Source organism: Aulonocara sp. 'chitande type north' Nkhata Bay, linkage group LG10 (assembly GCF_057382095.1).
Source record: "Aulonocara sp. 'chitande type north' Nkhata Bay isolate Kocher_YH1m ecotype deep benthic linkage group LG10, A_spYH_male_GT1.1, whole genome shotgun sequence".
NCBI classification, from domain to species: Eukaryota; Metazoa; Chordata; class Actinopteri; order Cichliformes; family Cichlidae; genus Aulonocara; species Aulonocara sp. 'chitande type north' Nkhata Bay.
The window spans coordinates 13554206-13581073 of record NC_141353.1 but is presented as its reverse complement, the minus strand read 5'-3'; the positions used below and the strand labels follow the sequence as shown (position 1 = coordinate 13581073).

Sequence of the window (26868 nt, the reverse complement as noted above, 5' to 3'; positions counted from 1 at the left end):
CTATGGAAATGATACAGCACTGTAAGAATTATGGAGTTGGAAATGTAATTCATAAATGAAAAAAAAAACATATTTTAGGTTTAAACTGGTGGTTCTGTGCCAAAAGAAATGCTGGGAGGTGTTTTATGACAGCCTGTTTCATGATTTGTTTGTTGTAACAATTCATTTTTATTTGTATCGCCCAGTAGCACATATCATGTTCAAAGGGCCTCACAGGCATAGAAATATATTAAGAAACAAGGTCACTTCCATGTTAAACAAATAAGCAACCCATCAGAAATACATACATGCAAAAAAATCCATGAGTGAAAAGAATTATATAGTAACATATGAACTCTGGGACGTAACAGAAGCAGAAGGCCAACATGATACTGATGAAGAAGACATGCATATGGTCCGTATTACCATGTGTAGGTACATCTCTGTAAATGTGGCTGAACTCCGGAGGCACATTTCAGGAGTATTATTATTAAGTGGAAGCACTAATAAATGCTCGATTTTAAAAAAGGAGGTATATTTTTAAGAGATCAGCAGCATTTGCTTACCTAAAATTCTGAGGCTTTTCCAGAAGATTTTAGGAAATCCGCATTCCCAATTTCTCCCTGTGAGGAGTGTTGTATATCTAACAGGTTAGGAGTGGGAGTCGGGATGTGAAGTGACATTCAGAATAAAGTTACAAAGCAACACTGGCATTCAATAGCATACAAAAGGATGGGCGAAATTACAATTTTTCACTAATTAAAGTACTTTATTTCACAAAATACACATGACTCATCGACCAGCAACAAATCATACATACTTTTCACATCTAGTGGCAAATACATTAAACTACAACTACAAAAGGTATACCTGGATTGTTTACACTGTTTATAAACAGTGTAAACAATCCAGAAAGACATATTGTGGTCATTTTAAGGTATGTAATGTTGGACATAAACTGTCTTCTGCTTTCATGGAAAGCCTAAAGGAAGTAAAAACTAACTTTACAGCCTAACATTATTCACATGATTATTTCATTTAAACATAGAAGTTTACACCAGAAGGAGCTTCTTGTAATGGAATTTCTGACCATTAAAATGCGTGAAGCCTCTGTAAGGTCTACCCTTTAAATTATTTTAAATATTGCAACAATGCCCCTGAAGTCTTCCTGCTCAAACTCTTTCTAATGTCAACTCTTGTGTTTTCATGCTCCTGTATTTTCAGGTCTCCAACCAAGAGTCGTCAGTAGTCACCCCTGCACTGTGGTGTGCGTTAGGCTGTTGTGTTTTGCGGTCCTGAGTTGAAAAAAACAAGTCTGACTAGTTGCGGTCAGAACGGAGACTCCCAGTACTGCTGTGTCCTGCTCATGCCTTTTTTAATTTGCTCATAGGTGACAAACATCACAATGTTCCAGGAGCCGAGTCGCAGGAAAGAAGGCATGAACCTAAAGAAGAGGAAAAAAAGACAAGTGAAGAATTATTCAAAAGGACTTTTGTAGCATCTCTGCTTGCCTCGTGGTCATGTTAGAGTGTGTTTACCCTTTATAGAAAGCCGTGGATCCTTCGTTTCTTAGCATTGTGAAGGCACAGTTGAGAGCGGTGCTGTACTGGCCGTGTCCTGAGTTCATGAAACGTGTTTTAACTACATCCACAGGAGAAGCCACAACTGTGGTGCAGAAGCCTGCGCTGAAGGCGGCCGTGAAGTGGCACGGCAGGTTGTCTGTGGGAGGACAGAAGTTTAGTCACAACTTTCACGTTAATTAGACAGACGTTTGAGGGATGTTTGTCTGTATCTTTCATTCATGGCCTCACCTGTCATTAAGTTGTACTTCAGGATGAGTTCTTTGATCATGTCGTAGGTCACCAGCTCTGCGCAGTTTACGATGGCGTTACGAGTGATGTTTGGCATGCATCCTGGAACACAAAAGAGGATCGTAACTGTCAGAACAGCCGAGGGCATTTTCATATAAAGATGAATGACTTGAATGTAAAGCAGGTACCTCTCCACAGGCCACGTACACCCTCATCTCGGGCAATCGTCTTGTAGGCATCTATTGTGCCGTTGTATCTCCTCTCGCCGTCAGCCAGTCGGACCTGGGCTTGAAAACGCACCTTTACCACATCTGTTGGCTGTGCAAAAGCCACAGCCATTGCCCCGGTGGTGCAGCCCGCCATGAGCCGAGTAACGATCCCTGCACCTGTGTGCCATACGTATGTTGGTCACGAAGAAACAGTGCAATAGAAGCAGACTTGTTGCTCGCTCACTGATACTCACTCTCGGTGCCTCGGGTGTAGAATTGCTTCATGGAGTCGTAAAGGCCGATACGGACAGAAGCGAAGCTCATCTGTCTCTGCAGGCCTGCCACCAGTCCATTGTACAGACTCCTGGCCCCCTCTGTGCGCACCATGGTGGTGATGGTGCCAAACACGCCCCGATACTTCAGTGCACCAACTCCTTCGGCTATCTGAGACTCTCCCTGAAGCTGCACGACATGATGCAAATAAAAGAGGATTTAATATGACATCTATCATAAGGTTAAAGGCATCGGGTTAACACTGTTTGTCTAACCTGCAGTCTGACTTTGGCGGTATCCAGTGGAAAGGTGACAAGGTCGGCAATGCAGGCTGCCGTGCCTGCTCCGAAGAACTTAACTGCCGCAGAGGGCATCACATCTTTGGGTTTCATGCCAACCATTGCTGCGCCTCAGCTGAGGACATGAATGGAAAGATATGCTCTTACGATCCAAAGACCTTTGGTTGTGTAACACAAAGCACCAAAGAACATCGCTGCCTGGACAACCAAATATGGGATATAAGCGTGTAAAGTAAAAATAGACTACATGCATAACTGCTGATATTTTCTTATATTACACGACTTTTGTTCGATCTGTTTAAAATGACTAACTGTGACAAACCTGGGTGTATTTAGTGCGCTGGATGTGCTGGAAATATTTTCATGCTGTTCATGCTGAAAGTCATACAAACCTGTGAGTAAGGATTATGACAAGTTTCAGGTTTTCTCAAGAAACAAGCTAGTCTTTCGAGGTGCTTCTGTTGTGGAAATGCCTCGGGCCATAAACTCTCCTCGAAATGAGCCAGTGAGCATACCACCACTTGCTGCAAAAACAACCATATAGCACAACTCAGCAAATCATCATTCACTCAGTTTTAGCTGAAAGCGACCCACAGCTTGAAGCAAATATAACTGATATTTTCAATTAACTGCCAATAAAAATTTACAGAGTTAAAAAAAATCACAGCTATGTTGATATGCAAGGTTGTTGTTTGTTTTTTTACCTTAATAGTTTTCCAAGTAAATTATAATCCAATTAACAGGAAAAATGTATACAGTCCTCTTTGATAGTTAATCCTATACATTTTCTCGTCTCCTGTGTGCCTACTGTTCCAGTATGGAAGAAGCCTCCCCAAATTTATAGGAAGCTTTTCCACGTAACTACATGCGCTGTAGCCAAACACGTTGTACACCTGTCATGAGAATATCATGTTTATCAGTCTGTGAGCCTGAGCCAGATATCTGAGCTCTTGTTGATCTCTTCCTGATGCCGTCATCATGGCAGCCTGGCATGAAATCTCTGAGTACACGTAAACATTCAGGTCTATCTGGAGTCCGTTTACACAGTAAAGAAGTTACTGCTGAAAGTTTCATGGATTTTTTTAAAAACATTGTTTCAGGTTTGGAATCCAGAGTTTGATATTTGTGTGAAATTTCAGCTTTTCTTCCCCAGATACCAGCTCACATTACTCTGCTGACATCACAGGGTATTTTTCTATTGGTTGGTTACATGCAGCCAATCAGACTGGAAGGCTTGTCTGGATTCATGAGATGTTTGCCTGGAATTTTTGTCTGGCTGGGTAATATTTCCACCGCATTATTTCTTACTGTTTGTGCCCAGGGAACAGAATTAGCTCTAGAAGTTTAGAAGCTTTAGGAATCCCCCACCTCTCCATCCCAGCAAGCGATAAAAAGTTATGAAATTATGGTAAATGGTAAATGGCCTGCATTTGTATAGCGCTTTCCTAGTCCATAGGACCCCAAAGCGCTTCACACTACATTCAGTCATTCACCCATTCACGCACACATTCACACACTGGCGATGGCAAGCTACATTGTAGCCACAGCTGCCCTGGGGCGCACTGACAGAGGCGAGGCTGCCGGACAAAGGCGCCACCGGGCCCTCTGACCACCACCATTCAAGTAAGGAGACCGCCATACTTCGTAGCCAATCCATACCATGGGTCAGTGTGGTTGGGTGCAGAGAGAATCTGAATGCAATCATTTGGGTTGATTTGTAACAGGGACACAAGCTGCTTCCAACAAGAGGAGCAGCTGCCAAATGGAAAGTGTCAGGGGGAGGAGGTGCACTCTTTGTAGGTGGGTGTTGGCTCTCTGTGAGTGCATGCCTCCTTACATATGAGTTTCCATTGCATTCTGGGTCACAGGTCGCCAAGTTTTAATCAAGTCAGAAAGCACAGCCTCATATTCCAAATATCAAAGGATTCACCTGCTGCAACATGTGTCAGGAAGTTGTTCTGTTCCCAAGACGACACTACTAAATTTTGTAACCATACTAGTACTGTGCAAAAGTCTTGAACCTCCCTCGTTTCTTTATATTTTGCTTCCAAGGAGCCAGATAAGATAAGATAACTCTTTAAGATAAGACCTGGTGCTACTGAGCCATAGTTCTCCAGGCTGCTTTTTTTGCTTATATTCATTCAAGTCTTTTAACCATTTTTAGAAGAATGTTTTTTATTTGTTAAGCCACTTAACACTGACCTGTTAATGAATTAGAAAACACACCCAGCTAAAGCAATTAACACCTAAGACAACTTAGCCAAGAGCCAGTTTTGAATTGCATCATTAGGATCTTTGCTAAGCCTGTCACAAAAAAATTTCTTCTCATTTATTTTGTTGAATCCACAAAATATGCCAAAGATAACACAGTTTGACAGACAGAAAACTGTGTTTTAAAAAAAAAAATAACTTGTCCCACGGTGTGAAGGTTGTCCTTAAATACAGAAACCAGAAAAGAACTGTATGATTTTTTTTAAAATGAAAAAACAGGGGACTTGACCCTTCATCATCCACCTGTTCTTCACTAAAACCTCATCAGAAATGGTCTCAGTGGGAGGATGGCTGACAAGAAATCATTCTCAAGGAAGGAAAACAGGTAGGCTGAGGTAATCCAAATTACACAAGAACTGGACTGAAAATCTGAATCTGAATTTGGAATTGTTTGGTTCACATCATTGTCAGTATGTGTAGGGAGGAGATCAAGAAGGACGTACAACAGTGAGTATCTACAGCCACTTGTAAAACTCGGTGGATGCTCTTTCATGGTTTGGGGCTTCATTTCAGGCAGTGGTGTTGGAAATCCTATCAAAATTGCTGAAATTATAAATGCAGAAAAGCCCGGCTGTGTTGAAAAATAAAAGTAGTCATACCAGATATTGACTTTCAACCTTATTAGAATTGTATAAATTCAGTCTTTGCCTTGTATTTCTTATATTTATACACTATATTTCCATAGCTCAAGACTTTTGCACATTATTGTAAACATCTTTCTTTCCCATAAACTGCTGCTTTATAGCAATATTGCCCTGTACACATAAAACAGTGTCATAATTCATCTTCAGTATGACGACTTACTCAGAAACTCTGAAGCAGTTTTGGTAAACAGGGTCAAAGTAAAGCCATACACCTGCATATTTTCCACTCCTCATATTTACAGCTATAAAGGTTCTATATTAAACAAGGCATTCGTAGGAGATTAGTAAAGTGAGAACATATTTACGTTTAGCAAACATATTCAGACTGGGTCCTGTGATGTCAAACGACATTACAGGACATTTGAGAGGTAATAATCCATTTATACTGTATTCCATGAAAAGGTTAAGGAGATGGTGGAGGTGGTTTCACCACCTGCTCTCTAAAAACAGTTTCCTGGGAACACTCTGTGAGAAACATTTAAGCACACGCTCGGGCCAGTAAACAAGTCAGTGGGCTGGCTTCAACCAGTCTGCAGTGACCTCCCCTTAAAAAGACACTGAGCCCCCAGACCTGATCACCCCTGTGCTCTGAATACTGTGAACTTTAAATCAGTACTCTATAAATAAGGTCATCACTTAAAGGTTAGTAGGGCACAGGTTTATGGCTCAGCATCTTTGCTTCATTCACAAAATCAACTCAGACTTGGATTGTCCTGGTTCTGCTTCACTGGATAATTAAATAGGAAAAGAATAAAGGGACACTAAAACTGCTTATTTTTAATATCTGTAGTTACCTCAAGTTTATAATGTTTTTCCAACTTCATCAACAGCTTTTATCATTTATGCTGACTTACAGTTTTTCACCGTACACAAAACAGATATTCCACTAAGACAGCAAAAGGCCCCGCATAGCAGAGATGACTCAGGGGTTTGCAGACTGTTCGGATTTTGCTTTGGCTTGCATTTTTCTTAAAACTTAGTGCTTATTCTGGCTCTCACTGGCTAGATGATATTTTCTAATACTAGGTTCGATCAGTGAGCAAAGATCAGATCACACATGTTGTTAAGGAGTTGATGGGTTAGAAAGCAAACACAGCACTGTTGAGAAGATACGGAAGGAAGAGTTCATGTAAAGCACATGATGAAAAATGCTTGAATAGTCTGGAAAATTGCCTAATATTGTATTCCAGAGAGCTTTTTTTTTAACAATATCACAAATTCAACTTAGTATTTAAAAGATATCTACTGGAAAGGCTCTTTATGCAGATACTCCTCAGTGTTTAGACCTTTGCCCTACTTCAAATGTGCGTCAGTGCTGACTGATTAGGATGATAATCAGCTGAGTCCTCCTAAAATTACATGTGACTCTTATGTTTGCTCACCAGCACCTGTTCCCGTCCTCTCGTCTACAACTGTGGAGAACTGGCTGTCATAACATGTTCATTTTACATAACTGCGATTCTTTCTCTCTGGTGTCTCTCACTATGTCGCTTGACTTCAGCGTCTGGAAGGTTTCACACTTTAACAACTTAAATTTCATCTTAACAGTTTTTGTGTGTGTTTACTTTTGCACTTTATATGTGTGGACATAGTGGGTCACATTCTTGGATGGGCACTGCTTCCAGTCTGTGTTCAGGAATTATATAGTAAGCTAAATATATATATATATATATATATATATATATATATATATATATATATATATATATATATATATATATATACACGACTGACCTAAAACACACACACACATATATATAAATATAGGAGTGTTGTTGTTTTTGTTTTTTTCTGAATTCTCGCTTTTTGTTGAATTTACTCTGCCTTCACGCATCTGCATTTGGGTCCAGATCACAACAAGCGCCTTGAGGCAACTGTTGTTGCGATTTAGCGCTATATAGATAAAACTGAATTGACCTGAACATTCGACCTACGTAAAGCAGCAGACTGTGACACAGCAGAGTTTTTCAAGTGCTGCTTTTAAATGCAGAGCTGTATACAAAGTTGTGCTTTCAGAACACGCTGAAAGTTTGGTTCTTGGAAGAAAGAATAGAGGATCATGTATACCATACTTATAGCTGTTGGTTCATTCATGTTTACAGTTCATTTTCCTTTAATGTTACTATAGCAAAGCTGTGAAAAGATTTGATGCTATGTCTGTGACACCACAGATGCAGTGGGTTGCTGGGCTTGATGACTAAAGTTAACCTCTGCTTAATGTAACAATACAGGCCCAGTGATGTTTATTAAGAGTGAATCGCTGCTTGCAACAAAGGTTTAATGCAAGTCAATGTTATTTGTAACAATCCAGTTAGAGAATCAGCAGCTGTAACTGTGTCGTTGAATTTGAGAAGGCAGCTAATTACATTACTCCTTTACATTACTGCTCACTAAGTAACTAAAGTGAAATAACAGTTCTACACTGTTTATTTATTATTTAAAATCACATATAAATAGGGTAAGAATATTAAGTTAGGATAACATAAAACAGCATGTTTAAGTTCTGTTAACATAATCCCATTGTTAATGAAAAACAGCTTTAGTATTATAAAATAAATAAATAAATAGGATTACCTGAATTTAGCTGACCAAAAATATGGGTGGAATAAAAATATCTAAATTTTTTGCCCATTACTCCGTTTTCATCCATTTATCCAGTTAGGGATCACAACGGGGGGATTAAGGCTTTTCGCGCTGTCACAGGGCAAGAGAGGAAGATACAACCCGCACAAGGCCGTCCCAGGGCAGACAACAACTCAAACCTACAGCTAGTTAAAAATCACTTGTTTCTCAAACATGCGTATCTTTAAGTTGAGGCCGCGGTACGTTGAGGCCAGGTAATGCAGTCTGCAAAGGGGGCAGATGGACTTAAACCCACCTCCTTTTTTGCTTTAAACTGACAGCGCTAGCTATCACGCTACTATACGTTACTCGGTTTACACTTGATATTCATAATAATCAGTCTCAGTTTTTAGTAAGAGTCTGACTTTCATTCACGGTACTCCGAACTGCTGAGAGCTATGAAGTGTAAGCCGCTTTTGAATTGCAGTTGAATTTGTAGCCAGTAGATGGCGACGATGCTGTGAAATAATCTGCGTCAATCATCTGAGAAAAAGAGACCGTCATTTCAGCTGCCGAAGAAGAAGAACGCTAGCCGTTAGCTTGCCAGGCAAACGCAGTTTAATCAATGTCTGGCTAACATCGGTGTAGGTGTCGAAGAAAATCATATGCTGCGAAAGCGAGAGAAGGTCACATCAAAGAGTTCCTGACAAAGACCGGCCTCACTTTTGACAACATGGAGAAACAGTTGCATTTGAACCTGTTAGCCTCCAGACCTCCCATGGCAGGTGGTTTTCAGTCTGGCTCCAAAATGAAAATGGGGTGAGTTAGCTAGGATCTTAGCATTTATTTGTTTTTTTTATCGTGACGTTTAGTTGTGTGCACTATCACGCCGGTTGTGTTTTTTTTATTCCCAAAGCCAGGGAGTGTAATCGTATATTTAGACTCACTGAATTGCACTGCGTAACTGATTGCTTTAGCCCGGCTAGGTTAGCTGCATCTGCTACCAGAGTTTAGATAATCAGTGTTATACACCACTGATTGATTTAGCCTGGCGCTTTTGCGTGTTAGCATTTAAAATTTAAAAGGATATCCTTTCAGTCTGAAAATTCTGTTTTGTTTTTTATTATATTTTTTTGTCTTTTTGTTTATTTTTCTATTTTGTTATTATTGCAATGTTTGATGATGTGAAAAGAAGGGGAGAGTTATTTTTAGTCTGGAGGGTTTTTTGTCTTTCAATTGCTTCTACAAAGTTTAACAGTCCTGTTGCAGTGTTGAGTCACATCATACATGGATTCGGTTACTTATTTACTTTTGCTCTTTTTATTTACAGACCTGGGCGTAAGAGAGATTTCTCTCCTCTGCCCTGGAGTCAGTATTTTGAAACCATGGAAGACATAGTGGTGGAAAATGAAAACGGCAAAGATATATCCTTGACTGCTGTTCCAGTTTGTAAGAGGAAATTGAGCATGAATGACACACACTTTGGGTCCAAGTCTTCAGATTTAACTCCTGATATCATTGTGCTATATGACTAGAGTATATGCAGAAGATTAATGTGCATTATTGTTGGACGAGCATCTGCTTACTTCATTATTCTTTCAATTAGTATTTCTTTGACCACTGTGAACATTTTCAGAATTTACTGCAGTGGCTCCCATGGTCCTGTGCTGCTCCTGCTTCACGGAGGAGGCCACTCTGCACTATCCTGGGCGGTGTTCACTGTGAGCTTCATAACTATTACAGACCCTTTATGATCTGTTAGCAGTCTACATTAAAGTTAACAGCAATGTTGGGCAGAATATTTATAAAGCTTTTTTTTTTAATGTCAACATATCGTCTGTGATCTATTTAATTGAAATGATTTTTATCTATGTTCTTGCAGGCCATCATATACAGCAGGATTAATTGCAGGGTGGTAGCTATGGACCTCCGAGCTCATGGTAGGTTGCAGGACACAGCAAGTTTTTATTTTTGCACGTGGTTAGAGGATTATGGCATTCTTTGCCTCAGCGTACATGGATCAAATGAGTTAAATCTCTGTCATCACCTGCAGGTGACACTAAAGTGAAAAATCCTGAAGATCTCTCTGCAGATACGATGGCGAAGTAAGTCTTTAAGAGAACACAGTTTTTTGTGGGAATGGTTTTTAAACATCTGCTTCTTGGGTTTACATCACAGGAACATATGGGACGCCACAGAAGGTGGTGATGATCCAGCAGGCATGAGTTTAATTAAGAAAGTTTTGATTTCACCGCTCATTAAACGTGGGAAGAGTGTGGTGACTTCCTGTGGCTCACATTTGGATTATTGATTGCGGTGTAAAATGTAAAAAGTAGTTACAAGCTTCCTGATTAGAGTTTCAATCATAACTGAAAAACAGGCTGACGGGTTATATTCTTGCTTCTTTTTTTTTTTTCTTCCCCAAAGGGATATTGGCAAAGTGGTGGAGGCACTTTATGGAGACAACCCACCTCCAATCATGCTTATTGGACACAGCATGGGAGGGGCCATTGCAGTTCACACTGCCACTGCCAATCATATACCATCCCTGCTTGGTCTGTGCGTCATTGACGTCGTAGAGGGTAAGCTCCACAGATAAGTGCATATTTCCAAAGTCGTTAAAGACAAATCCTGCGAGTTGCTTTGGTAACGCCTCAGGTCACTTATTTGGGCAGTTACTTTGAGGCCCTTACCTAAATGACTGAGGAGACTGAAAATGGCTTAAATGATCCACAAGTTGTTCTTCTATTCTGAATGGGCAAAGTCACATGTCAGTACAACTTCATTAACAGTCCAAATTTGATCAGTGACTGGCTTGTTCTACTAAGAGCACTTGAACAAATATTATGCTAATCAATGTTCTCAATACTGGGAACAAAGAAAAACAATGAGTATACTTAAACACTTAACTGTGTGCACGAGTCTATGCAACAACATGAGCAGATCACATGATTGGGTCTTTTCCAGTACAGGATGCTCTCATTGATTTTTATGAGAGCATTTGCCATTTCTTTCTTCTTTTTTTTTTTGTTAGTTGTTTAGTTTTTTTTAATGATGTAAAATGTAAGTTATTATGCTGAATATTGTTAATAAATGCCATAAGCACTAATTGTGGGTTTGTTAAATAATTTTGTTTGTGTTAACACTCAGGGACAGCAATGGATGCTTTGAACAGTATGCAGAATTTCCTCAGAAGTCGGCCAAAAACATTTAGATCTCTGGAAAATGCGATTGAGTGGAGGTAAATGTTAAACAGTGAGCCACACTGCTGCATCTTTTTGTTTGATTAGATTACATCATACATATATATTCTGTCTTTTAGTTTGCAAATTGTGCCAAGTGTTATTTGTCCAAAGCACACTGAAATAACTTCTTTATTTATTTATTTATTTGTTCGTTGCAGTTCCTTACCTTGAAGAGCTTCAATTCTTAATTGTTGTATACAAGTGCCTAAAGGTGTTCTTCACCTTTTTCCTTTCAGTGTGAAGAGCGGCCAGATCCGAAACATCGAGTCAGCCCGGGTGTCCATGGGAGGCCAAGTGAAAAAGTGTGTCTGGGCTCTCTCTTCTCTGCAGTTTTTTCCGTGTGGGTTTGTGGCTTTAACTGACCATTTCAATTTCCTCTCTTGTGACTTTTACAGATGTGAGGAATCCAGCAGCAGTTCAGGGGTGTCTAATAGCATTGGTGAAGGTATTATAGAAGAAGAGGAAGATGAGGAAGCAGAAGAAGAATCCAGCAAGAAAAGAGCAAAGGAGGATGACCAGGAGGTTTGGTCTCTTGCTTCTTAGTTTTCTCTTGTCATCTGTAAGTGTTTTGGAAAGAGATTGAAAGCTATAAAAGAGTATTTGAATTCTTTCACACAGACGAAAAAGGAGAGCATCTTCACCTGGAGAGTAGAGCTTTCCAAGACAGAAAAATATTGGGAGGGTTGGTTCGAGGGTCTGTCTGCCCTCTTTCTCACCACCCCTGTGCCAAAACTGCTCCTTCTCGCAGGTTTGATTTATTCTTTTTTTTTTTTTTCTCAAATATCTAGTAGTTTAAATAGGACACACACACTGACTGCACAGTTTCACGCCTGACTTATCTCGTTGTACAGGAATAGACAGGCTTGACAAAGATCTTACCATTGGACAGATGCAGGGTAAAGTGCACAGATTGTTTCTCCCTTTTTTTTGCAATTTTCTGTAAGAATAAACGCATTTAAAAAAATATTATTTGTTTGCAGGAAAGTTTCAGATGCAGGTCCTCCCTCAGTGCGGTCACGCTGTTCACGAGGATGCACCTGAGAAAGTGAGCGTTCTTACCCGAATTTACTGGCACTGTACTCATGTCAGAGGCCCATAACGTTATATATTTATGTATGCGTGCTGCGTGTTGTTATGTCTGTTTTCAATGTTTTAACTTGCTCCTCTGACATCTGTTGCTAGGTAGCAGATGCACTAGCAACATTTATGGTTCGGCACAAATTCACTGAGTTTAAGGAGGGATACCTGTGGTAAGTGAGCTCACTACTAAGGAATGAGGTTGTTAAATTTCCAAGAGATGCATTAATTATATGTAGAATAATATGATAATCGTTTCAGTTCTGCTTTAACAATAAAAATCTAGATTTTTAAATTGGTTGATAAGGAATTTATCCTTGCTTGTTCCTGTCAGGGAGGCTGGAATAAATGGTAATGGTAGAGACACATGAAGAATTCACCTAATCTTACTTGATTCCATTTTTCTTATCTTTTTCTGCAGCTAATTTCCAGTTTTGCGTCTACATATAGCCAGCAGCCGTAGAAGAAGTGTCTCAAGATTTATCAACATCATTGTCCAATTAAGGAAAATATAGCTGCTATTATTATTATTATTATTATTATTATTATTATACTTTTGTCATGTTGATATTTTTGCCTTTCTGCTTTGCCTTATTTTTATTTTAAATCATCAGATTTGCTTGTATGTTTCCTTTTTGTTTATATATTTTTTTTAAATTTCTGATTTGTAATGCTCTCCTGTTTTATTTTGAGTGATTGCATCATTATTAATGTGTGTTTAATGTTTGAATTTAAACAGTGATTAAAGATGGATACAGCCAGTAGTGTCACCCAGTCTTTTAATATGTGCGTGTTAATATGCATGTTGTACTTAATTCTAGTTTTCTATCGTTTCTATGCTGTTCGCACTAGAATAACTACTAGAACGTTCTGCTGTTCTGAGTGAGTTCTGGTTGTTAGTCCCTTTTTTTTTCTTTTTTATCCAGTAGGTGAATTAAGTTGACCAGGTGCCCCAGTTTGTAAAAGCCTGAATGGCACATTCAGCTCTTGTCCAGCAATGTTTCAACGCATTGTTTACAACACCTAGATTATTGAATCTTGGACACAGTTGGGTGTTCCAGCAGGAAAATGATGTTAAAATCGGTTTTGGAATGTATAAAGCACGCTAACAGTGAGTATCCTCGACACTACTGAAAATATGTCCACTGCATTTAAAAGTTGGTCTGTGCCAAGAAACCCAAAAATTTACATGATTTCTGTCAAAAAGAGTGGTAAAAATATTCAGCCAGAATTACGCCAGAAGTTTGTTGATGGCTACCAAAAGCATGTAGTTGAGGTCCAACTAGCCAACAGGGGTTCAACCAAATATTAGCAGAGAAAATGTGCACATTTGAGCCTGTGTGGATACGAGATTTATGCTGTACAATCATTCATGATATTACCATGGCATTCATTCCCATCATTATTTTTTGTGAAGCATGTGTAGCTCATGTATGTAATTAGCCGGATCAGTGGCAGTATGAAATTGTATTAAACATTTCTTTTACAAAATCATCACAGATATGCAAACAAGTCTGAGATTCTGCAGATTAGAAATCCAAGGTTGGCTGCAATTTCTAAACTTTATGAAAAAGGTGACATCTTTTTCCTCATGTCCTTCATACACTCCGTGGAATAACAAAAGGTTTTTAATTGTCCCACAGTGAATTATCAGAGTGAGAAATATGTTGCAGAGATGTGCAGTATAAACACCTGAATTATTAATGAGCCATAATGACTGTCCTCCAAAGAGCTGAAGCCTCTGAGATTATTTTGTGATCCGAGTCTGTAAACAGAGCTGACGTGCACCGCTCCCAACAGGGGCAAAGTTTATGGGCCCGGCAAATTATGTTTTTTTTTTTTTTTTTTTATTATTGATTGATTGATTGATTTATTTTAGAAAAGAAGAAAAAAAAACAGCAAAAAACAACTTCGCTGTCAGCGTTAGTTACACAACTCCAGCCTCATGAAAATGCAGGAGCTGTCCATGATGCAGTGGTGCTGAAATACTAAAACGGGGTCAACAAATTGGTCCCTTCTATCAATAAAACTCCACTATATTACATGATATTACCTTATAGTGAATATCTGTCCAATGTATTGATGGGCCAGGGTGTTTAATACCTAATCTCGCAATATGACACAATTCATGATCCTCAGAGGATAAAACAGACCTGATGTGAGTAAAAAAAAGGTCACTATGTAGTGTAATGACATTTCTACTTTGAGTTCAATTCTACATACGTAAGGCGTAATTGACGACTCCTTTGAACAGACATTACAAATAATAGCAAATAAATAATACATTAGCTCACTGAATTGGCACTGCGTGATCAAATCTTTAGGATCCCTGCTATAAACAAATCTGAAATGCCTTTATATTGCTTGCCTTCAACAAACAGTGCAGAACTGAGCCCAGCAAGCTCACTAGATTTAATGTAATGGGCACTCATGATATAACATTGTCCTCTGGAGCTGTACCTAAGGCCCAGCTTTCAAGACAGTTTTCCTCTGCACAAAATAGAGCAGGTATCAGTGGGACTGGGCCACAAAAATAAATAAGAAAACTGTAGTTTTTTTTGTTTGTTTGTTTGTTCTTTGCCTTAGCTTCTCTGGTGACTCATTTGACTGAAATAATGGCTGCTTGGGGCAAAGTTTATGGGCGCAGCAAATTATGTTTCATTTTTTATTTGCTTTGTTTTAGAAAAGAAGAAAAGAAAATTACAATCTGTGTCACACTGCACTTCTGTTCTCTGTTGGTTTTGAAAGCATAATGTACATTAATCAAGGATCCATGAAGAAATGCCCGGAGTTACTGTTTTCTCTTACAATCTGACTGAAAAGATCCAGTTGGGTTTTATTATCGTCTAGGTGAATCATCTTATTATGAAAAACAAGAGTAAGGTGATATTAGTGCTGTCAGCAAAAAGAACTAAAAACAACAAGCCTCCAGCAGCGTTAGACCCAAAAGAAAAAAGAAATGTTTTTAAAATTCATATCTGCTGCCACAAACGGCATATTAAATATATGTTTGTCATGTGATTCCCTTTTCAGGCTTATTTGTGTCATCAACTATTCACAGATCAAACTCAAACAGCATCACTGATCTCTTTAATGACTCACATTAAACTGCCTATTAAAAGAATATCTGCTTCTGGAGTGTTGGTGCAGCTCACTGGGTTGAGCAGGCAGCTTGTGTGCTGTAGAGCAACAACAGAGGTCTGGGTATAATCACCCCAGGTAATTTGCTGCATGTCTTCTCCCATGCTCTTTTTGAATGATAATTATAAAATTTCAAGAAAACAAAATATGTTAAAATGGATATCTAATTCCTGCACAGTTCCCTAAACAGGAAAATGTCACGAGAAGAGAAGAGCCCTTTATTGTCATTGTACATGTACAATAAAATTATGGGTGTTCCACACCAACTGTGCATGAATAACATGTAAATGGTAAGACAGCAGGAATAAATAACAAAACAGGAGAAATATATACAAAACAAGTGAAGGTCACAGAATGTAGAACAAACTGTGTGATATCCTTTAATGGTAAGTGGAGTAAAAAGTAGATGGAAAGATAACATCAGTTAGACAACTTGGCCAAACTTTCACTCCACAGCTAATGCAGAGTATTGAGTGGTTGTGACGCTGATACAGATGGTGATGTCAGGACATGGCTCACCTATAAAAAGGACATGACAGGCTGCTCTTCTTTCCTCACATTTGTTCACCGAAACGTGTTTGCCAAATGAAGTCAAACCATACAGGTGACATGTAAGTAATATGTCTACAAAGCATATAACTTCATATTATCCATCTACGTTTGGCACATAATTCTCACTTTGATGCTGGTTTTTTTTTTGTGATATTTGACAGAATCATCTTGCACAATCTACACTTTTCGGAATTGTTTATAATATTAAAAATCAGTCCGTGTTTGTGTTTTTCATGCCTTTGCAGACACGGTGCGAAACTGCAGTCATGAATGCCACAACGGCCGAGTTCCAGTCGTTGCCGTTTCAGACTTCAGTCAAAGCTGCGCTGTCTATGTTGCCGTGTTTCTTCTTCCTGTATGTAAATGCCATCATGATGTTTGCCCTGTTGAAGAAGCCTCTGTTACTAGCGTCCTCCCGGTACATCCTGTTTGGTCATTTGCTCATGTGTGACTCTGTGCAGCTGCTGCTGACTATGCTGCTTTACATCTTTGCCGTGATGATGGTCAGAATGATCAACTATGTTTGTGTTTTTGTCTCACTGCTTGCGGCCGTCACTGTTAAAATGTCTCCTCTCAACCTTGCCGTGATGTCTTTGGAGAGATATGTTGCAGTTTGTTTTCCGCTGAGGCACCCCAGCTTTGCCACGCCGAGGTCGACGGGTAAAGCCATTGCCGTTATGTGGATAGTGGCGTCCTTAGACTCATTCATACAACTTTTCCTGTTTGTCAGGATGGAGAAGACGATCTTCCCTATGCAGTCGTTCTGCATCAGAAACAGTGTTTTTCGCCTAGAAGTTTATGTGACTTTACACATGGCCTTCACCATTCTCTATTTTGTGTTTGTGAGTATGATTATTATCTATACATACACTGCAATCATGATCACTGTGAAGTCAGCCTCATCTAGAGGGCGTCATACCAATAAGGCACCCAAGACAGTGCTGCTACATCTGCTTCAGCTGTGGCTGTATCTCACCTCCACCCTGTTCAATATGATAAACCCCAGCATGATGTTGAAAGTGCCTCCTGATATGGCTATTCATGCTCAGTACGTCCTCTTTGTGGGTCTCATCATTTTCCCAAAGTGCTTGAGCCCACTCATATACGGCCTCAGAGATCAAACTCTCTGCCGTGTCTTCAAATACTATTTTACATTTGGCTTTAGAGCCAGTGTTAAACCATCACCTTTGTCCTGATTTCAGCGCTAACTGTGTTCTAACTGTGTGGTTTAGGGGTTACAGCCTATGATATGTTTTTATAAAAATTTGATCTAGCCAGAGACAAAGATGGGTTTTTTTGTTTATGTTACAGAATTACAGATATTGAAAGTTCAACATAGTTTTGAATATTTATCCTTGTATATGAACTTAAGCTCTGCAGGGTAGATTGTATTTATTCATTACAATATCTGTCTTCTACTAGCTTTATTGTCTAATCTCCTGTTATAATAAAGAACAAAAAAATATGTTAAAATTACATCTGATTCTGGTGTAGTTGCTGCATGGACACACTCTAAATGTGGCTGATTTCACAAGAATCACAAGGTTTTAGAAATGTTATCCAGTGAGAGTTATTTTTGCGTATTTATGTTACAGAATTGGAGATACTGAATATTTTTATGCACATTTGAAGTGCCACTTAGTTTTGAGTATTTATCCATAACAGAATTTGAGGACATATCTGTACTCATATCCTTTCTAAGATCAGTTCTTTTTATTGCACTATTAAAGTTCTGCAGGGTCGGCTTTGCTTAGTCATTTCAAAGACATGAAGTGCAGCAGCCTTTCAGTCTCTTTTTTATCGTTATATGTTGCTTATCAGGTAATTTGATTATCAATTTTAGGGATGACTTTTATTATTTAATAGTAATAATGACAAATGTGCAAAAAAAGAGACTTATTTGTAAGTTAATTTATACTTATGGGTTGGGGGTGAGTAAAACTAAAGCAAAGTTATGGTACAAACATGTTGATTCAAACAGTGCAATTAACTATCTCTATATTACATGTCATGAAATATAAAATCTATACAAGAAATAATAATATCATTTACCTTTTTGACTGTGTTGCTCATGTGTGATTATGCATTAACATGTGTCATAAAGGGAAAAACAAACATCAGACCATCCATTTGTCATTTTTTTTTAAAAAAGAAAAAGAGATGTTCATACTTTTATTCAAGTCTTTCTTTCCCTTAATTATGAAAAACAAAAGCATTTCAAACTCATCTGCGTACGTCATCTTATCCTTTGTGGAAATACTTTGCATTCAAGGTCGGGCAAGAATAACTGCTGGTGTAAAAAGAAGGAAAGTGTTTGTCTGTGGAATCGCTTTACTTATATAAGAAAATATTAAATACTAAAAGAGATACATAGACTTTTTTTTCAATTTGATTTTTTTTTTTTTAATGATGTAACCTCATAATAGATCTCTCTGCCTTTTGATTTTTTTTCACACAAACAGACAAACTGATTTTAAGATTTAAAGATGATAATAATAATATTTCAAGTCTACAATTGTTAGTGGCTTTTTTATCAAGTCTTTACCTTTTGCTGGGGGTGTGTTAGTTAAACCGGAAAGATGAAACGCATGTTATTTAACCTTGAATAAAACATTATAGAGTCACTATAAAGTAACTATTTAATAATATAATTATCTGTAACATATTTCATGATGATCAGGTTCAATTTCATTAAATCTACAATAGAAAAAACTGCAGTAAAAGTAAGTCTAAATCTGCATGTAAAAAGTTCATTGTTTTAGCCAGCAGATGTCACCTTTGCTTTGTAAGTGGTTGCAGAAGCTGTGGCTCCAGCTGCAGCCCTTTCATTTCAGTCTGTGTGGTATGTAAGCAGCCGGATCATGAACTCTTCTATGATTTAGTCTAACTTATTCCATCAGTACGGCATTTAGAATATCTGATCTGACTGATAAAATTCCTTTTCCCTCTTTCTCACAATGCACACAGACACTTGTGTAGGAGAAAGAGCTTAGACAGAGCGCAGGGAGAGGGAACAATTTATGTGGGTAAACAGGGAGGTAAGTACTGACCCACAGAATAAAAGAAGCATCTGAGCAGGAGGTGGACTAATTTAACCGATCTTTACTCCGCTGCAAACTTGAAGCCCTCTCAATACCTCTCTGGCCTTCATGAAAGAGCACTTGAACGGCTGAAAAACATTCCAGAGCGAGAAAGTACCTGGTGACAGAGAGCGGCTTCAGTTTAGAGAGAGAGCGGGAGGGAAAGGTTCTTATCATGAGCATGAAACCATTCACAGGCTAACCCAAGAAAGTGGATTCTGTGGGCTTTTTTATTTTTATTATTAATGGCAGCTTTCTTTGCAATATTACTTTTGATGATACAAGTTATGGATCTCCCTTTCTGCTGTTCACAGGAAGCGCATCCAGAGGAGAGCTAAAGATAAAGAAGAGATGGCACAGACAGACAGAAAGCTTATCTTTGTGTTTGTTAATTAAAGATAAGACGTGGGAGAAAAACCATTGCTTTGCTGTTGCTCACACATATGGGGGACTGATTTTTTGTTTGCATATTACAGTGCAAAGCGGAATTCCTTCTCCTAAATCCCTGTGCTTGCCACATATTTATTTGTGTATCCTGATTTGACAAATTGTAGAAGCATTTGTAAGCAATTAGGATAAAATGGAAATTCAGTTGTCTTAATAAACCGCTGATGAAAGAAAATGAAATGAATGAAACACACAGAGCATATAATTTACAAAGAAAAATAAAAAAGGTATACCATTGTCGAATATTATAATGGATGGAAAGGTTTACCGCTTCTTGTGAAGGGTTGTGGAAAAGTCAGGAGGGACTTTCTAATGTACAAGTGATGCTATAGAAGAAGAGTCAAAATCGAATTACAGAGTCTTTTAGCACACTCTTCACTCTCCCTCATCTCAGTTTCTCAGAACACATGACAACATATAGCTTTCAAGTTGATGCACTGCACTCAAGGCAATATTTTCTGAATGAATTTAGAAACAATGGGAATATTCAATGCATTTTTACTCACTTCAGTAGAGAGCCAAAGAGACGTGCTATAATGCTCGCGTGCACACGGACGTGCGCAGCCGTTCGCACTATAGAGCTGCAGATGAATGTCATGGTGGGGGAGTAATTGTATCCCCTGTGACTCGAATTAAAGCACTGACCTGGTTAGCTTTCTGTCAGCAAGAAGGGGTGGGGGTGCTGCCCCCACAATTCCCACCCACATTAACTCTTCAAAGATTAACTTGTTGACTGACTGAACCATGAGGAGCACCCTGAGCCACAGAATCATGGAAGTGACACACCCAGGGATAGCCTTGGGAAGAGAAAATGTTAACAAGTGCTTAATAGCCATCTTCTTCTCATCTGCTGATAAAAACAGAACACGCATTGGGAGATGAGTTGTTTCTTTCATTTTAGCAATGCAGTGATAGTAAGGCAGATTTGGAAGGGCTTCACTACAAACTCCTGAACGCCACAGATACATTGCCCGGTGGCATGCCAAATCATGCCAGTTTCATGAATTTCATTTCTTTACGTGGGGGCCACGAGCAGGTTAAACAGCCTTGACCTTTGTTTTTACTGCAGACCTTTTGATTTGTCATTGCAGAAAAAATAGAGGTGGAAGTAATAACATTATCAATGATTCAGTTAGATGTAAGTGTCCCAGAAGGGCCATAATGACTTGCTCATGCAATGTGCCATGGAAAACCCACGCTAAATGTAACTGGGGCATTATTAATGCTATTAATTACACCTGTGCCGCCCTTACAAGCATGAATGCCTTTGCCACCAGCACCTTTTACATAACAGTTCAAAAGGAAAACAGAGGACTGCTCAGAGTTATCGGGGTTGATGTTTTTTGGATAATATCTTTAATTTTCTTTAACAACAACAACAACAAAAAAAGCTGGGCAGCATGCTAGTGCAGCGGTTAGCACCACAAGAAGGTCAAATTCAGCCTGGGACCTTTCTCTAAGGAGTTCGTGTGTTTCCCCTGTGCATCTGTGGGTTCTCTCTGAGCACTCAGGGTTCCTCCCACAGTTCAAAGACATGCATGGGGTTAGGTTAACTGGTGATTCTAAATTGACTGTAAGCACAAGCAATGACAGACATGAAAAAGCAAACTCCTCTAAAATAAAACATGGAAAAATAAAACATGGAAAAAAAAAAGAACACCGGTTCAAATACTGCATGGTTGAGATAAAGTCCAAGTTATTTACAAAGTCGAGAATGTTCCCAAACCTTTTTAAATATTTTTGTTTGGTTAATTTTATTCTGTTGTTTTGGTTCTAACAAAGCAAAGCTCTTATCTTTTTAGCACTCAGTAAACTGACAATGATTTGTTTTTGTTCATTTCTATTATGATTATTTCCTTTTGGAAACAAACCAAGTAAAAACAAATTAGCTGGATCTGAAATACTCTTCTCACATCACCTACTGTTTTCTAAAATATTTTAATGTCTCTCTACACTTCCAAACACAGTGAAACAGCATTACAGTGAATTGTATGTCTGGCATGTTTTTATCATATGATTTGACCTGGGAGGAGTTACATATGTTTAAAGGAGCCAGTAACAGTTTGTAAATCAGAGGTGTATATTCACCATGCCAGTCTGAACTCCATGCATGCTGATTTCCAATCCTATGCTGAGATTTAAGTTTCCACATATTTGTCTGACATTTTGTGAACTCCCTGATGAACAGGATGTCAGCACTGTGATATGATGCCCTTTTTAAAAAGTACTCCATCATCATTATTACGACAAATATATTTAGGGGGAGGTCTAATACATGAATTATGATGTTTTAATCACATTTTCAACCGAATTTTTTCAGAGAAAAAACAGATGGGAGGAGGAAGCTGCCTTGTGAAAGTATTGTCAATCATATCAAATAATACTAATAAGAATTTTTAAAGGGTTGAATGGTATGAAATGTAATCCAATTTTGATAGGATTGGTTGAATGTGTTGCTCAAATTCAAAATGGTGGTGAATGTCTGGAGTCAATGGTTAGACCACATATGTCAAATAAAAAATGCTTTTTCTACATTTCGATGTTAAAGAATTAGAGTAGAAGACGTTGCATGTAAAATAAGTTTAATTACTAAAAGGCCAAGCCTTCCACCAATTTATTTTTTAACTAAAATATGATATCATTTAATTGTAAATCCTGGTGCCTATTGAGAAACAAAGAAAGTAGACCGAATTCATATTTTTGGCAGCCGTAAAGGATGTGGATTTATTTATTTATTTATTTATTCTGTGAGAAGACACATAAGGGGGGGAAGTGATTTGATGAATCAATATAATATGTCGGGTTATCAACAGAGATGACGTAATGTGTATACTAATGGAGTATTCCTTTAGGGGGAGGTTGCTGTCGAACCTCGACAAATTACCATTTACATCAATTGTCAGGTGAGCCCCCAGTCTCCCCGCTCCACGATCATAGATGGTACAGTCCGCATGCAGTTCGGAGTTGTTGCTGAGGAGGTTCCACTGTTCCGCACATACTGTTAGATTGGCATGCATCCTACGCTTTGGTCCTGTGGTAGAAGGCTCCACGGCTTTTGAAAATGTTACCGTCTTCTCAAAGGAGTTACTTCGGACAGCAGAGGAAGGTTGCATTATTCCTCCTTTTGTTCAGTATTACAGGTGAGTGCTGATTTTGTGTGTGTGGTGATTTTTGGGGGGTCCTACCAACGTTACAGAGAAGTTTTGTGAGGAGCCTGCGTGAGTGTCTCGCGCATCACGGATAAATTTCAGTCGGCAAAACTAGCTGCCGCCGCGTGCTTATTTGAAGCCGCAAGTCTAGCAAGTTTAGCCGGTGGCATTTAAAGCCCCAAACTTGGTTACAAGTTCACTCCGACGCCTCGGGAGTAGTAGCTAGCCAGCGCCACCACAGCGGATGCTGGTGCGAACCCGGGCTGCCATAGAAACAGTCCGGAGAAACCGCCGAGGAGCGCGAGCGGTGATAGTCAGTCAGATATACCGTCCGCTACACAGCCTACACTTAGGTCACTGCAGACTCAGTGGCAGCCATATTAGCTCCCGAAACAGTTTCTGTTAAAGTAACATGATGCAGTGAAGTATGTCACGCCAGCTGCTCGTGCAGAAATGTTGAGGAACTTCAAGTCGTGTCACCAGAGAGGACAATGCTAGCGCAGCACTCCCCCCGCCCCCCTCATCATCAGGTCGGATGAGGGTCAGCCACCATGTGCCTGCAGAGGAGCCTGAGCTCATTATGGTTTAATCAGGGAGTGGGGAGTTTCCTGACTCCACCCTGAAGCACGCCAACTTTGTGCTAAGTGTTGACTCAAAAGCACGAATATGACAGTGTAGCTCTAACCCTGCCTCTAAACTGCTTTAATCAAGTATGATGCTAAAACTATCTGAACAAAATATACTTTTTTTTTTCCAGTTGAACATCTATAATTAAATCTTTGTCATGCCCAAGAATAATGATGAGCTGCAGCCAGGTATCCCGAGCTAGAGTGAATCAGAGCAAGCACTTTACTTCACTCAGCAATCTTTCCATATCTAAAGGGCCATGAGACTGACTAAACGCATCAACAAAGTAGATGTATACACTGCTTAGAGGGGGGAACAAAAAAGCAGGTACACATGCCACTGTAGGCTACCTGTGTGGACACACCAGCACCATATCCCTGTTTTGATAGCAGAGGGACTCTCTTGTAGTTTTGCAAGCAGACCAAAGAAAGCTCTGGTCTCCTACACTACACCAAAACACAGTGAAGCTCCATAACTCTCTAAAGACCTGACATGAGTTTACTGACTCACTCTAAGACTGCGGTACATTTCAATGAGAAGGTTGACCTTGTCTTTGTTGAATGCAAAATAGATGCATATACATTTATGGCTAATAATGTTTAGGCCTTAAAGGGAAATAAACATAAAATATGATGAATAAAAATAAAAAGTAACCAGACCTATCATAGATGTCATAACAACACGTGGAGCAGAAGTGTTAAGTACAAGTTCAGCAACAGGTCTGGTGCTATGTGTTTGAAAAAATACACCAAGAGTCATGTATGGAAATCAGGCTTTCTCTTGTAGTTTTGTAGAAAAATAATGTTTTTGTGACTGGAATATGGATTGGGCATATACTGATTTCAGTAAAACAGACTCTTTGCCTTTACTGTGGGCTAGTCACACCTCTGAAGGCACATTCCGAGGTAGGACCCCACAATCAAGATAATTTGTGCTTGAGCTTCAGATAATCGGGTTCAACAGCCAAAATCATCATGCCAACTATTCTGCAAAGCTTCCAGAACAAACAGGAGGCCTCAAACTTAGCTTAGCACCTCAGAGAGAGGCATGTGGGCATATCACAGAGTGGTCACATAAATTTTAAACTTGTAACAATGTGCTGTCATCAACATGTTGTGATTCTGAAACAGTTACTTTTATTGTGTGGGAACTGCGGCTGTAGCCATCAGTTGCAGCAATGCTCTGCACAGTTTTCACCATGACTAATGATGTGTCCCATTTGACTTGGATATCAGAGATGGGAGTGACACCACTCCAGAGTTGAACATGTTCCTGTAGTAAAAAGCAAGGGAAAACGGCAACATAGAGCCATTCATGCATCACTAGCCATACCCAGTGGGTTGATGCCATAAGGCAAATGCAGAAACCCGGGTTCAAAGTCAACCTTGAGATTATGTACTGCCCATCTTCTGCTGGGTGTTTCTTTCCTGCCTTCTCTTCACTGGCCTATCACAATAAAGGCTCAAAGCACAAAAAATGTATATCAAAAATAAAATTCTAACTGGAAATTCAGAAATTTTGACTTCAAATGGCACACACAATAGGTTTATCTGTGCTTTGTTTATTTATCTTTTATTTATTTTTTTTAGGGTGAGCAAAGTGCTTCTCATAATTATTAGGCAACTGCCATTATTATGTGTATGTGTTTGAATATGGTGTTTATGGCAGCATTTTCAAGTTTAATATTCAAGGTTTCAGTTTAATATGAAACATTCAATATTCATTCATTGTTTTATTTTCAATTGTGGTGTTGGATTTGTACAGGCAACATAAAAATGTAACTTTACAAGACATTCTCCAAACGTTCTCCTGGAGTTAAAAGAAAAACACTGCAACATGCACACAAAGATTAGCTCAGTGTTGAACTTGAATAGCTCCTGCTGATTCACCACTGATGGACAGCCATTTTAAGACGGAGTCATTTGAAGTAAGAAGTTGATGTGACTATGGGTTAAGATCAGCTTATTAAACAGGTGTTTAATGCACTCATGTCCCTCTCTACAAAACTGGATTTCCATCTTCAGTTCTATAACCATCACCTATTATATTGTGATTTCCACTTTTAACAAGACATGGTGTCCTGTACCAAGATATTGCTGCCACACATGTAATGCCCAATAAAGTGAGAATGAGTAGCAGAATGTCCCACGGGAGCAGTGTGTCCTTGATGCCAGGATATCTATAATCTGTTTTCTGCTCTGTGTCAATGAGAGACTGTGTTGAATTTGCAAAGCAAACTGAAAGTGTCTGAAGATTCTGCTCTTTCTGAGGATTTAAGGATTGCAAGATCAAAAAAAACCACTTTCTTTTGGCTGTCTGAGAGCATCAAAAGGAGAGGGAAGGAATCGCTATTATGTGAAGATAGACTTCACATAAGATTTGATAGACTTTCTCTTCACTTTTTTTTTCTTTTTTTACTCCGAGTTGGAGAAAACGAGGGCACGCTTATGTAAGGTTGTCGTCATGTCACGAATAAAAATTTAATGCAGTCGCTATACCTCTCCATTACACATTCAGTGCAGGAAAAGTGCTGCTTTCTTCCTTCACTATGCCTTCACTCATGCAATTTAGATTAGATTAGATTAGATAGAACTTTATTAATCCCTCGGGTGGGTTCCTCTGGGAAATTCGATTTCCAAAAAAGCACAGCACCGACAGAAGTTACAGAGTTACAGAATATTATATATATATATATATATATATATATATATATATATATATATATATATATATATATATATATATATATACACATATATACACACAGAGACAATATAAATAAAATATACGAAGGGGATAAATAGAATAAATAGGAATAAAAATACAAGTGAATTGCACATTTCAAGTATTGAGTCTATTGCACCTAGAGCTGGGCGATATGAGATTTTTTCATATCACGATATGTTTTTTTCATTTCAGGCGATAACGATATCTATCACGATATAAGCCAAATAACTATATTTGTAAGATTTAAATGTGCCGTTGCTCACAAGTAAAATGTGAAATAATCAGCAGCTTGTTTTTAAATATTTATTTCCCATAATAAGTTCAACAGGGTAGATGTACTTAAGGAACATGAGACTTTTTCAGCTAAATAAAGGCAAATATTGCAAACTACACAAAAGGCAGCCGCTAAAGCGTTTAAGTTTCAAAATAGAACAAATGAAACAGACTAAACTGTCAATTCCACTTAGAAACAAAATATTAATTCTAAAAATAAATCTTAGTTTGTTTTACAGAAGAACAGACAAAACTGACTAACTTTTGTCAATATCAAATAAACTGAGAACTAAAAGGAAATTCTCAATCTCTCCTTGTTGTATAGCTGAGCTTTTCAAACAGTTTTAACAGTTACTTTAGTCTGACAAAAGCCGAATGACGAATTAGCGCTTCCAGTCAGAGACTGAGGCTACGTCCACACGTACACGGGTATTTTTGAAAACGGAGATTTTCCGTTTTCGTTTTGAAAAATAATCCCGTCCACACATAAAGGCAGATATGA

At 38.7% G+C, this 26868-nt stretch overlaps 4 protein-coding genes across 9 annotated transcripts in view; 3 read left to right on the top strand and 1 right to left on the bottom strand.

Annotated features, from left to right (window-relative positions):
• Positions 1-727: 727 nt before the first annotated feature.
• Positions 728-8861, bottom strand: LOC147320388 (dicarboxylate carrier UCP2-like). 5 transcript variants are annotated; one of them, XM_086308313.1, is made up of 8 exons: positions 8061-8861; positions 2964-3095; positions 2548-2686; positions 2254-2461; positions 1979-2176; positions 1791-1892; positions 1518-1698; positions 728-1423 (listed from the first exon to the last, which is right to left on the bottom strand). In XM_086308313.1, exons 3-8 carry the CDS (start codon positions 2671-2673, stop codon positions 1309-1311), a joined length of 930 nt encoding a protein of 309 aa, XP_086164439.1. In that variant the 5' UTR covers positions 2674-2686; positions 2964-3095; positions 8061-8861; the 3' UTR covers positions 728-1308. The 5 variants fall into 5 exon arrangements, with proteins under 5 accessions (XP_086164439.1, XP_086164436.1, XP_086164440.1 ...); XM_086308310.1 differs by lacking the exon at positions 8061-8861 and adding an exon at positions 3276-3933; XM_086308314.1 differs by lacking the exon at positions 2964-3095.
• On the top strand, positions 7249-13131 carry ppme1 (protein phosphatase methylesterase 1). Its single transcript, XM_086308307.1, has 14 exons — positions 7249-8867; positions 9379-9474; positions 9679-9769; positions 9931-9988; positions 10102-10153; positions 10476-10630; positions 11199-11289; positions 11530-11595; positions 11689-11815; positions 11912-12041; positions 12145-12189; positions 12274-12338; positions 12476-12543; positions 12792-13131. Exons 1-14 carry the CDS (start codon positions 8782-8784, stop codon positions 12793-12795), a joined length of 1134 nt encoding a protein of 377 aa, XP_086164433.1. The 5' UTR covers positions 7249-8781; the 3' UTR covers positions 12796-13131.
• Positions 13132-14133: 1002 nt separating this feature from the next.
• LOC147320386 (odorant receptor 131-2-like) lies at positions 14134-17438 on the top strand. Its single transcript, XM_086308309.1, has one exon. It carries the CDS (start codon positions 16297-16299, stop codon positions 17257-17259), a length of 963 nt encoding a protein of 320 aa, XP_086164435.1. The 5' UTR covers positions 14134-16296; the 3' UTR covers positions 17260-17438.
• Positions 17439-22522: 5084 nt separating this feature from the next.
• nectin3b (nectin cell adhesion molecule 3b) overlaps positions 22523-26868 on the top strand; it is a 29526-nt gene continuing 25180 nt past the window's right edge. The window contains exon 1 of one of the 2 annotated variants that reach the window (XM_086308304.1): positions 22523-22730. In XM_086308304.1, the coding sequence (XP_086164430.1) occupies positions 22652-22730 (79 nt within the window). In that variant the 5' untranslated portion in view covers positions 22523-22651. The remainder of the gene's footprint in view (positions 22731-26868) is intronic. The other variant, XM_086308305.1, reaches the window with a different exon arrangement.

Excerpts from the sequence above, each read along its gene's own strand:
- LOC147320388 (XM_086308313.1), bottom strand. The coding sequence starts at position 2,673 with ATGGTTGGCATGAAACCCAAAGATGTGATGCCCTCTGCGGCAGTTAAG. Across the intron at positions 2,462-2,547 it reads CCGCCAAAGTCAGACTGCAG|CTTCAGGGAGAGTCTCAGAT; the intron begins GTTAGACAAACA and ends CATGTCGTGCAG. Across the intron at positions 1,699-1,790 it reads GAAGTACAACTTAATGACAG|ACAACCTGCCGTGCCACTTC; the intron begins GTGAGGCCATGA and ends GTCCTCCCACAG.
- ppme1 (XM_086308307.1), top strand. The coding sequence starts at position 8,782 with ATGGAGAAACAGTTGCATTTGAACCTGTTAGCCTCCAGACCTCCCATG. Across the intron at positions 9,989-10,101 it reads TATGGACCTCCGAGCTCATG|GTGACACTAAAGTGAAAAAT; the intron begins GTAGGTTGCAGG and ends CATCACCTGCAG. Across the intron at positions 12,042-12,144 it reads AAAACTGCTCCTTCTCGCAG|GAATAGACAGGCTTGACAAA; the intron begins GTTTGATTTATT and ends CTCGTTGTACAG.
- LOC147320386 (XM_086308309.1), top strand. The coding sequence starts at position 16,297 with ATGCCTTTGCAGACACGGTGCGAAACTGCAGTCATGAATGCCACAACG.